Source organism: Raphanus sativus, chromosome 5, assembly GCF_000801105.2.
Source record: "Raphanus sativus cultivar WK10039 chromosome 5, ASM80110v3, whole genome shotgun sequence".
NCBI classification, from domain to species: Eukaryota; Viridiplantae; Streptophyta; class Magnoliopsida; order Brassicales; family Brassicaceae; genus Raphanus; species Raphanus sativus.
In genome coordinates this window covers 18,726,571-18,738,984 of record NC_079515.1, presented here as the reverse complement: position 1 = coordinate 18,738,984, position 12,414 = coordinate 18,726,571, and the positions used below count along the sequence as shown (strand labels likewise).

Here is a 12,414-nt window from a genome sequence, read left to right as displayed (position 1 = left end):
ATTGATCAAGTAAACCAATGAAATATTGTCATTATCTAAATTTGTTTTTTATCTTCTAAACTATCATCGAACTTTAGTTTTTATTTATTTTTTATTTATTTTTATTCTTACTTGGATTATTTGTGTTTTAGTGCTTTATTTTGTGAAATATTTGATATGTAATTATGCTCTATGGTCTCATAGTTTTACAACTTTCATTTGTGTAAAAAAGACGTAGACCGAAATAAAAATAAAAAACTATAACGATTAAGAATATAAAAAATAAGTTATCATGATATTTAAATCATAATACATACTAATTATTATTAGTAAAACGATTTATGCCCGCATGTGCGGACAAAACACCTAGTATACAGTTATTCATTAAGAGTAACAACAATATAATTACGTTAACTTTTAATGTGAGAAAATAGAAATTTTTTTAGCAAATAATAGTATAGATATACGTATATTAGTTACCTATTTTTGATCTTAACTTGTTACTTCTTTGTGAAACCCAAATAGAGAATTCTAATATTTAGGACTTTTTATACGCTAGTTTTCTTTTATAAATTGTTGTTTTGTTGCATAAGTAACCATATTTTATTTCAGAATGTGATACTTTTTTTTTGTTAAATAACCATTTTATTGAATAATTATATTTATTGGTCAATCAGCTACCTTTCTTTTTTTGTCAACAGTCAATTAGCTACTTCTAATCGTTTTAATTGTGGTTAAGAAAATGCTAAAGAATATACAGATTGAACAAAAAAAAAGAATATACAGATTGTTGGCCAAAACTCGGTCAAATAAATTGCAGGATAAAGGAAAGTCGCCTAACTCTCGTAGCTCATACGGTCAGCGGTCAGCGAAGCCACATTATTGTGAATCGCAATCGCGTGACGAGTTCGATGCTCGGGGTATGGCACTATAGAGAGAGAGAGATAGAGAAGAAGAATCAAAGTTGAGACCAGAGATTAGAACATATGAGGTATTCTAAAATATCTCTTTTTATTTTTAACTGTGAATATGGCAGAGAACGACGAAGCTCATCCACGATTCCACGGTGCTATCGCAGTTGTAATTCGTGATGCACGGACACGTTTCCATCACGGTAAAGAACATCTTCTTAACTAAGAACCGTTTTGTATGTATTGGTTCAAAATCTAATCAACCAAATGTTTGATTGAAATGCACCAGTTTACAAGTTAAAAACATGAACTAGTTAGATACGATTTGAAACAACGAATACATGTGGTCAGCTTTTTGTTTGTTTGTTAAGAATGTATATATCATAAAAATGAAATGTATGTGATACAAACTGAATTAACAGTTTGCTGAACCTAAAAGATTGATCATGTGACAAAAAAAAAACTTGTCAAGATCTTTATGCTTTATATCAATACATGGTTGGATTGATAAAAAAATGGAAAGGATAGAGAAATTTCAACTTTTTAGAACAGTCATAATGTACAACAACAACAACAATAAAACGAGATACAAGCCATTACAAAGATACAAAACTCTACAAACAAACAAACTGTACCATCATCACTGGAGTTTAAAAGTAGGAGATAACTTTCATTCAATATCGTCAACCCAATCACCGTATATCAGACTGATTTTCCCGGGTCCTTTCCATTTCTGATGTGTTCTGATCCCAGGCTTCTGCGTCACCGCACTAGAAGCTCGTTGCAATGCGACTCCACTGTGGTAACCAGCGTCTGAATTATGTGGAACTCCTGGAGATAAAAGTGTCGTTGTTGTTGTGTCTGAATCTCCTTTCGGGTTTGGTCCTGTTTGCTTTACTTCTGAATTGGGTGATACTCCGTCTTTGCCTTCTCCTTCTACGGGTCCTCCACCAAATCTATGCAACTCTGCCAATCATAAAGACTCCAAACTTTAAAAAAACCTACACGACTTTGCAACTCCTTTTAGGTCATAAAGTTCAGCAATTCTAAGACCTTGTTTCCAATAAGAACCTATATCAAGTCTCTACCCTTTTTAGAAACAAAAGACGTATAAGCTATCAAAAGTTGTAAGAATTCAATTTTCAAGCAGCTTATAAGCCAGCCTTGTTTCATTGCACTATCAGAACCAATCAAATATAAGTCACACACAAATCAATCTCGTATGCTATTTCTTTTGTAGCATTCCTATCCATTTGTAAGTCCATATCATATCTCCTTTATAATAAATCCATTCTCACTATTCCATTCATTAAAGAACCATTGATTTAAACTTGTACTACTCTAATAACTAACAAAAAGCTATCCAAGAACTCGATCGAATAAAGCGGTTTCTTAAGATACAGAACCAGATAGAGTCACCTAGCCTAGAGCTTCAGGGTCCAATGAGGTACATTTTAACATAAGTACATAACCCAACCTACAAGATACTCACTAGAGTTAAACCATTCCATAAATCATTTTACCTGCAGCTCCGTGAGCAAAATGGCACTTAGCACCAAAGGGACAATAGCCAGTAATCTCCCATTTATTACAAATCCTTGTCTTCCAATTTGAAGGCTTCACAATCTGAATCCCACTTCCACCACCACCACCGTAACCGCCACCAGGGCCTAAACTAATAGCAACGCTTTCTCTATTCCTTGAAGCCTCATCGTGCATAAAAGTACAGCTCTCACCATAAGGACACCCTTCCTCTGTGTAATACTTCTTGCAATGCCTTCCTTTAAACGACGACCTCCCACTCTCCTCCCCCGTCGACACCAGAGACGGGATCTGAAACTCTTCCCTACTCGGACTTCCCTCCTCCTCGTGAGCCGCCACGATCTCCTGCCAGTTGGGCGGCGGCCGGCGAAGCTCCTCCACGGTGTGAGCGAAGTTGCAGTTCGTCACGTACGGACACGTCCCCGCTCGGAACTTGCAGCACAGCTTCGTCTTGAAGAACATTTTCCCGATCGCCTTGGTGCGGTTGCTCGCCGCCGACGGCGACGGAGAGCCTCGAGTTTTCTTGTTCGGAGGAGGACCGTTGTTGTTGTTGTCGCCGTCGGGGTTCGAAGCCCAGACGCGGTTGTAGTCGTCTTCCGTGGCCCATACGGAGGTGTCGCCGAGATTGGGGAACCAATTCTCCGGCGGAGGGTTGTTTGTGGTGGGGATCACGTGGACTACATCTCCGCCGGAATCACGCCGGTGGTGGTGATGACTCATCGTTCGAGAAGGAAGATATGCTTTGCCTCTAAACCCTAATTCTGTCCAGGGAAATCACGGAAAAGCCGAGAAATTTGCAGAGATGGGTGTCCTCGAAAAGCATATCAGATTCATTGATTAGCGACAAGTTTTGAGAAACTCAAGAAAGAATATTTAAATGGGAAAATGAATATGAACAGATGATTGAAGAAGAAGAACGTAACAAGAGAAAGATCGTTCGTCTAGATTGGAAAGAGTTCGAAATCAATGATCGTCCGAGAGAAAAAATAATAATGAAAATGGAATATACCGATCTTGAAAGTGAGAATATAATAGGGGGGAACAAACGTGTGGACATTGGATAAGATATTTATTAGGACAATAATTTAAAACTTAGTAGTACTGTGCTGTCTAGTGAAAATTAAATTCAAGGCAGGTTTGAGATTTGAAGTCATGATAAAACTGTATATTTTTCTAACACTATTAATTTTTTTTTGGTAATATGTTAAATTAAACCAAATTTTCAATTTTTTGACTGCAATTACAAAGATAACAAATAGCGAAATATGAAAATTAAATTACGCAATATAACAAAAACGACATTGACAAGAAACCATAGCAAGAAAGCTAGACTAGCAACCAGCTAAGCGTGGATCGGGTAAAGACCAAAGCAAGCTGGAAAGGCTCGTGGCCGGAGACAGGAGATAGTTGCCACGAGCCGAGATATAGGCACCCTCAAACTTAGAAGCTACGGATCATGCATCTTCCGAAACTCAACCCAACACAAACCACAAACTGGCTGAAGAATCAAAGCATGGACCTACCAAAAACACCAGACATATTCACCCCTGAAGGCACGAGAGCAAGTGTCCATGCGACGATGCCGTCGTTCGAAAAGCAGACCTGAAGAATGTCTTCTTCAGACCCGACCCCTTGGGACCGTCTACACCCATTGAACCGAACCCACATATAGAGGGAGAAGACCGCACAGAACCGAGTGACCCACTGCCGCATGGAGACTACACAGCAACCAAGACCAATAGAGAAAAAGTCAAAGCCGCATACTAAAGGGATGAGAGAGCGAGGCGTAAGGCCATACCACCAAAAACTCCAAGGAGTGGACAAGGAAAATCACCGGAACATTGGATTAGCTCATTAATCAGAGCAAAATAAGCATTTCCGGTGACACGCACTACCACAACGCACCGTTCAATCCACACACTCCTACCACACGTTGCCACTGGGAAAACCTGAAAATCGAGACACAACCCGACAATCGACGAACCCAGACGCCTCATCCAGAGACCACCAGAGGAGCTAGAGGAGAAAGATCTTTGACTCGCTATATATCAGATCTAAACAAAACTACCATCGCACACAACTTCGGCTCGACATGACGCCATAACGAGGTACATGGAAAATGGACCGGAAGAAAACCCTAGGGCAACCTGCATTGCAGCCTAGAAACCGCCACCGCCATCCTCAAGCAGCACCACCACCCATAGCCCCACTAGAGGAGCACCAGAACCCGGATCTGAGACGAAACGACCTGAATCTGTAGCTGAAGAAGAAAACGGAAAGAGACAACAGAAGGAGAGAACATTAGAAGACATCAAAGGAAAGAACAGAGACGATGAGTCAGCGACCGCCGGAGAAAAACGAGACTGAACTATTACTGTTACTGTAACTTTGAGATGAGAGAAGGAGGAGAAATGCCGGTTAGGAGAGAGCATTTTTTTTGTTAAAAACTGTTGTTCTTGATTGTTCTCATCACTGTATTAAAGTTGTAATGAATGTTGCTCAAACACATGGACAAAGCCGTTAAAATACAAATACTTACATTTCATGGTTTTGCAGATCGTTTTTATAGGCATTTCATTATGAAGAGGTCATAGAATGTATCCAAACTATTGCTGCATTATTTTTATCGCTAACAATTTAGATCTAAAATTTTATTGCAACATTTTTGTGTAATCATCATTGTCATTACATATATATTACCCAACACAGAAAATCAGTTCAGTTTATGCTAAATTTGTAGTCATTAATTCTTAAATCATCGTTATTAAATTTGTTTATCAAAAAATATTTATCATTGGTTTTCTTTGTTGTGTTATATGTTCAAACAAAATTATATTTACACTAAAACATGGTTATGATGTTAAAAGTTTAGATCTACTCAGATCTGAAGGTTTAGATCGATCATATATAGAATAAATAATGAAAGTAATGATTCAAGTTAGAAGGTCTCGGGAGAAGTCTTAGCCGTTGACAAGGCTAACCAAATATTTTGAAGGAATAAGAAGGTTAGAAAATTCACTAGAAAGCCATACAAATGTCTACCTCTCATTAGACGTGAATTATAACACATGGGAAAATCTAAAGTGGTGATAATGTAAATTGATTTAGCTCACTATCTCTGCAAAAGAGAGATAACTTAAAATGAATCTCTCATTAACTTAATGAACAATGAACAATGTACAAGTGGTTCATTATTTACATAAATATAATCCAAGTAAACCGGGGTATAATATAAAGTATAGTTATACTAGTATGTATCATTTAATACACTCCCTTCCGCCTTAAAACTCAATTCGGAACATAAAGGCTTGTCACTGGCATGCAATTCAAAATGGAAATGGACTAGAATGTAATGGTTTGGTGAGAATGGCTGCATGTTGATCCACACTTGGAACATGAATGAGTGTCAAGAAACCAGTCTTCACTTGATGTGGCCATCAAACCAGTAGCTGAACCGGAGGTCGACCCAACCCTTTACCTAACAAATCGAGGCGCCAATCAGGACATATGTGCACTTAAAATGACATATTGTTCAAACCAGGAGGGTTTTAATCACGAGACTAATTTTCATGGATTCTAAACTCAAGAAGGAATTCATACCAATTTGAATCAGGCCAAAATGTTGACGGACCAGGAAGTTATGAATTTTACAATTCAGAGGTTCCTCAGCCCGTCCATCAGCGAGTATCCGACTTTAGAAGGAGATTCAAGCCCAAGGAAAGAGCAGCCTGAACCAAAACCCATCATAGGATCCAAGAAGGATCTCTCATATTTACATAAATCCCAAAATCAGGAGAAATTACCACAAAAATCAGAAGTTATGATCCATTCTCCAGAATCGGCCAAACCAGTTCTGTACTTACCTCAATTGGAAGCTAACCGATTCAATCAGATTCAAACCAGAAATTGGCAACCAGGAGATCATTTCAACCAATCATGATGTATTCCAGAAGTCCTTATCTGCACCATCATCCATAGGATCATGTGGATCCTTGAAGAAGTCATTAAACTCAACCGGAGTTATTTATGGAAAGATTGGATCTTTCGGTTTAATCACTTCCAAGCCAATTAATTCCGAACAGAAAACATCCAGACTAAACCAAGGCTACCTGGAGACATTATGCACGAGCCAAAGGAGTTATATGAGTTCATACCATGCACTAGCCAACATAGGATCAGGAGGATCCTCATTTACACCATCTTGCCTTATATGGAGCAAACCAACATTAATGTCCAACAGCTCTTTACTTATCAAGCTAGGGACGATATAAGCACCTATCAAGCATCCAAGAGGGTCCCAATAAGCTTTTTTATCCCCTAAAACCGTCCAGATTCAAGAAGAATCAAGTTTCTCACTTGGAGCCAAGAATCCCACAAAAGGCTACAACAGTTAGTTTTCAATTTCTTGCTTTGTTTTTGAGTTGTTTCCTTTCTTATCTTCTTAAAACGTTAGGAACTTTGTATCTGGACATTATATAAGCTCATAGTCGACATTTGTACAAACAATCCTCATTCATCAAGTTAATAGAAAGTTTATTCAGTTTTATCAAAGTTGTTCTTTGTATAAAATATTGGTCTTTAGGATTCGAAGAGAGATTCTTTGTTGTCTTATTGATTTTGTGAGTCTAGTTTGTTTGTGCAAAAGATTGATAGAGTCAATCACATCGTTTCCATCATTCCTTCAGATTGAGAGATTCAGTCAAACCTTCATCCGCAAATCCACTTCAAATCCATTCTTTAATCAAGCTGATAGTGATACACATCCAGCAGCTTGTTTTCTATGTTTTATTCATATAATAAACCCCATCTCATATCATTTCCATTTGTTCCAGGTTATCAAGTCAGATTCTTGACTTATCGACCAATAGATCACTTCTTTGGTTGGTCCGGTTAGAACCTCAGAAGCCAATTTGGACGACCTCCATTATGGGCTGTAACAATATCTGTAAGAAAAAACATAAAAGCGCGAGAAATACAAGGGGATATATGTTGTGCAAGATGTGGAGCTTCAAATGAATCAATAAACCATGTGTTTTTTGAATGTCTTCCAGCATGTCAAGTGTGGGCACTCTCAAAGATACCATCAAATCCGGCTATCTTCCAAACCAGCTATCTTTTCACAAATATGGATCATTTTTTTTGGAGAGCTCCCGGAAATGGATGATCACCAATTTTCTTAGATTTTATAATACATTTGGAAAGGAGGAATAATAAAATTTTTAGCAATCTTGACATTGATCCTAGAGAAACGTTCAAATTGGCGGAAACGAAATCAACACTTTGGGCCGATGCACATGTCCCAAATACCCAGCGGGCAGTACAATCGACAGAGGCTAGGACCCTACCGTTAATTCCATGGCAATGGTGTTTTATAGATGGATCGTGGAAAGATACGGAACCTTATCCAGGACAAGGATGGTATAACACTCTTGAGGGTTTTGATGGACTGATGGGCTATAAATGTCAGGGAAAGTTCTCATCTCTTCACTCGGAGGTGGGGGCACTAATATGTGCAATGAAATGTATGAGGAACTTACGTCAGTCTCAAGCTACGTTTACAACGGATTGTTCTCAAGTGGTAAAAATGGTTTCGGAACCAGAAGAATGGCCAGCTCATGAAAGTTATCTGGAAGACATTAAGAATTTAAAGGAAAACTTTATCAACTCAGAGATCATTTATGTATCTTGGACGGAGAATATAAAGGCGAACAACCGTCTTTCGTTGTGCACATAGATGCAAAATTACCAGTTTAGTTTACAGAGTCAGTATGAATCTGTTTTGTTGATGACAAAAAAATCATATTTAATCTTAAATAACTAAAATATGAATTACAATGTATTTAAAGATATATTTATATAAACCTTAATGTTCTGATTGTACTTTTTATCAGAACAAATATTACAGACAATTGCATTTCCATTTTTTAAGTTTATTATTACAATTTTCACATAATATATAACGCCAATCCCTTTTGAATAATTTTAATTCTTTTTGCATGATATTTAAATAATTTTCCTATTTAAGAAATAGTATTATAATTATCAGTTCATACTTTTTTAAAACAATTACTATTTCTATGTTGGTAAAACAATCATAATTTTAATATTTATTTGCTTGCTTTATTTTTTAGAAAGAATATTAAAGAGATTGGATATCTTACTAGATATATTCTGATTTATGTTGAAATGACCTTTCAAATTTATAATATTACCTTGAACTTCTGGGAAATTTGTTAACAAACACAAATATTTATTATATTAACTAACATAATAATAAAATTAATTCAACTAAATCGATAAATTATGAATTTTCCTTTTTGAAGACATGATGACTTCTGTTGGATTAGTAATACTATTTTAAAGTCAAGATGGTATTAAGATGGAAATACTCTAGAAGGTTATCAGGTTTTCAGTCAAATTATCGAACTTAGGAAAAAGCACAAAAATAACAAATAGAGTTCTCTATGTTTATGTATTTTTTTTTTTAATTCAAAAATCGGCTAACAATGAATCTCTAAATTTTATAGTCTATTAACGATTGTTATGGTTTTCTTATTGTGATTTATCAGTGCCCATAACTCTTAGACTAAAGATTGTAATGGTTGATAACCAAACATTGCAATGGTTAGCTAGTAGTTGCAATGGTTTATTCCAAAAGTTACAATGGTTTATCACCAAATGCTATAATCATTAACAACTGCAATGATTTATCACCAAAGATTGCATTGGTTCTTCAATAAAACTTATATTCACCGACAGTAACAACAACATCTTTAAACATTTTCACAATTTCTTAACAGATGCAATTTTATGATCAAAAGATATATCTTTATACGTTCTATCAAAAAAATTTAAAACCAATGCAACTCTTAGATGAAAATACATGTGTTCAAAAACGCGGCGCCTAAGGCCGCCTACTCGCCGGAAAATCGCTTATCGGCCTCTAACCGCCGCGATTTGGTACTAATCGGAAAATCGCTTATCGGCCTCAAGATTTCGTTCATGTAGACCTTAAAATTGAAGGTTTTCTAATAAATCTATCAATTATAGCTATAGATACAGAGAAAAATGGAAGAAAATAGTGAAAAACGAAAAAGAAAAAGAAGGCGGCCGCCAAGTTAGGGTTCAAGCAGACAGTCATAAGGAGGAAGATGATTACGTAATATCTATTAGTGTTTTAAATTTAAAAACAACCAAAAATCGCATCCCTAGTCCGAACCCGGGTGCATTGTAAATGATTAAGGCCCATTAACCATGAGGCAATCAGGAATTGTATGTTTATCATTAAACTATCTAATATATATCTATAAATTAGGCGCCGATTAATCTCCGCTTATTCTCCGATTTTGTCGTTAGGTGCTAGGCCGAGGGTCGCCTCCCGACTAACACCTAGCATAGTTTTGAACATGGGAAAATACACAATTACGATGAAAATATATATTTATTCATTTTGACAAATTCTTTTAAAACAATGCAACTCTTAAATGAAAGACATTTTATAGTGAAAAAAATCTAATTGACATTATTAAAATATTATAACTACTTTTAAAAATATTATAATAATTGCTTGTTGAAAAATATTTTAACTACTTTTTAAAACTTTTCAATATTTTCATGTTGGGAAAACAAAATTAATCTTAATTTTTATGAGAAGATACAACTCTTATAATGAAAAGACACAACTTTAAAATTAATAATTGCAAAAAAATTATTAATATATTGTAACTATTTTCAAATTATCACATTTATTAACCTTAACACTTTATTAGAGAATAAGAAATAAACTAACTTTGATCCATGCTTGTTTTGGTTTGGTATTAGATCAATTCACTAATTGATTTCTTCTTCCTTTGTTTTGTTTTATATCTTAAAGTGATTTTTGATGAGAAATTGCCAAAAATACCATTTTCATAGTACCACTTTTCATGTTTACACTAACCATTTTTACCACTACTTTTAATGAAGGGTTTAGATTTGAAGGTTTAGGATTTAGGGTTTAGATTTGATGTTTTAGAGTTTAAGATATATAGTTTAGGGTTTAGAGTTGAGAATTTAGGGTTTAGAGTTGAGGATTTAGGGTTTATAGTTTAGACTTTAGGGTTTATGGTTTAGGATATTGAATTCATGGTATATAGTTTAGGGTTTAGGGTTTAGAGTTGAAGATTTTGGGTTTAGGGTTTAGAATTAGAGGTTTAGGATTTAGAATTTGGGATTAGAATTTTGAAAAGCATATAAAAACAAAGATATAAGAGTTTTTACCGTTTCAATAAATAAGGTATTTTTGAAAATGTGTTTTTAGTGGTGGTAAAGATGAATAATGATACCTTGAAAGTGGTATTTTTGAAAATTCCCCATTTTTGATGGAGAAAATCACAAATTTATTATCTATAATTATTTCCTATCGTGTGTTGATTTGTATTATTGTTGTTACCAACACAAAAACTTACACACAAATAACATCATCACCCATGTATATATAGATGTCGATTGTATCATTATGATCACACCTTTTCATTTGTGTCTTTATAGTTACACATTTTCATTTGTGTCTTTTCACTTAATGGACATGAAAATGATATATTTATGGAAGATTACTATTTATATTTTGAAAATTTAGACAATTAGTTTTTAAAAAAATTAATAAAAAATTATGATAAAAGACACGTTGTTGTAACTTTTTACTATCTCTTAAAACACAATATAAAATTTAAATATGAAAAGTCACATTTTATGAAAAGACACCAATTTATATATTTAACAATTTCTTAAAACAAATGCATTGTTTAGGTTGAAAAGACACAACCTTTCAAATATATCTTTTTAAATGAAAATACACAACTTTTAAAGTTGATACTTTTAGAGTTGCTTGTTGGAAATACACATAAATAAATTGGCAACTTTTATAATGAACACATAACCTTTTAACTTAATTAGAATTCACAACCTTTGGAATTAATTGAGATTGCTATTATTAGTAGATAGATTCTGTCATATTTTACATTAGTATAGATTAAAACATAAATATTTTGTTAGTTTATCTTGTTTATTTTAATTATATTAGTCATAGAATTATATTAGTAATAAAAAATTATTAAAAACGTCATTTAAGTATCTTCAAGATATAAAATTTACTGACGAATCATACAATATTCTGTTGAAAATTCATTAAATAAGTCTTTTCATGATATACTTTTGTAAGATATTCATTATGGCTGTATTTTTCAAAAAAAAAAGTGCAAATATTATTTTACTTTTTGAGAAAAAAATATCTTTGCATGATCTCAAACAAGTGTATGTGTTGTATCTAACAAAATTCTTGATATTTTCATTAATACAATAATAAATTCGTATAAAATATTGTATATTCTATTAAAACTAAATATACCTACATAATAAAAAAATTAGTTAAAATAAAACTTGGATATTGTAAATTTTTAAAATAAAAAATAGAATTTAATTATAGTTATTAATAAAAAATTGAAATATTTTCGTATGAAAATAAAGATGAAAGACATTATTATTGCAACAAAACTTACTCATTTGAATTATCGAAAAAAGTTGACCATTTGAGATGCCTTCCAAACCAAGGTATTCAGTCTTTGCTACCTGCAAAGATTATATTTCTACCAAACTTTCACTATAATGTATGATTTGGTGGTTTACAGATTAGCCAATGATTAAAAAAATAACATAGGAAAAACATACAATCAGACCCAACATGCAAGATTTTTGAGTTTTGACTTTTGTAAATGACTAGACTTGCTTAGGCTCTTCCGGATGATTTTACGTGTAGCTTCATTAGTCATTATCATGAGAATTCTGTTCGTACATCTTTTCAGATCATACCCAATACAAGCTTTCAACAACTAAATCCATTTTCAGAAGCAGTCCCGATTCATTTCTAGTTTGACGGAACTGATTTTGGATCTAAACCCTGAAATAAAATTTTCTTTCAAGTCTATAAGAGTATAGATTTTACGTT

The 12,414-nt window shown here is 34.1% G+C and overlaps 2 protein-coding genes across 2 annotated transcripts; both read right to left on the bottom strand.

Annotated features, from left to right (window-relative positions):
* Positions 1–1,413: 1,413 nt before the first annotated feature.
* Positions 1,414–3,411, bottom strand: LOC108856619 (zinc finger CCCH domain-containing protein 12). Its single transcript, XM_018630467.2, has 2 exons — positions 2,414–3,411; positions 1,414–1,856 (listed from the first exon to the last, which is right to left on the bottom strand). Exons 1-2 carry the CDS (start codon positions 3,150–3,152, stop codon positions 1,561–1,563), a joined length of 1,035 nt encoding a protein of 344 aa, XP_018485969.1. The 5' UTR covers positions 3,153–3,411; the 3' UTR covers positions 1,414–1,560.
* Positions 3,412–3,597: 186 nt separating this feature from the next.
* LOC130495194 (uncharacterized) lies at positions 3,598–4,943 on the bottom strand. Its single transcript, XM_056986493.1, has 2 exons — positions 4,231–4,943; positions 3,598–4,150 (listed from the first exon to the last, which is right to left on the bottom strand). Exons 1-2 carry the CDS (start codon positions 4,427–4,429, stop codon positions 3,939–3,941), a joined length of 411 nt encoding a protein of 136 aa, XP_056842473.1. The 5' UTR covers positions 4,430–4,943; the 3' UTR covers positions 3,598–3,938.
* Positions 4,944–12,414: the final 7,471 nt, after the last annotated feature.

Bases quoted from the DNA above. Each gene is read 5' to 3' on its own strand.
- LOC108856619 (XM_018630467.2), bottom strand. From the start codon at position 3,152: ATGAGTCATCACCACCACCGGCGTGATTCCGGCGGAGATGTAGTCCAC. The intron at 1,857-2,413 runs GTAAAATGATTT...TATGATTGGCAG, and splicing joins TTTTGCTCACGGAGCTGCAG to AGTTGCATAGATTTGGTGGA.
- LOC130495194 (XM_056986493.1), bottom strand. From the start codon at position 4,429: ATGAGGCGTCTGGGTTCGTCGATTGTCGGGTTGTGTCTCGATTTTCAG. The intron at 4,151-4,230 runs GTATGGCCTTAC...GTTGCTGTGTAG, and splicing joins ACTCCTTGGAGTTTTTGGTG to TCTCCATGCGGCAGTGGGTC.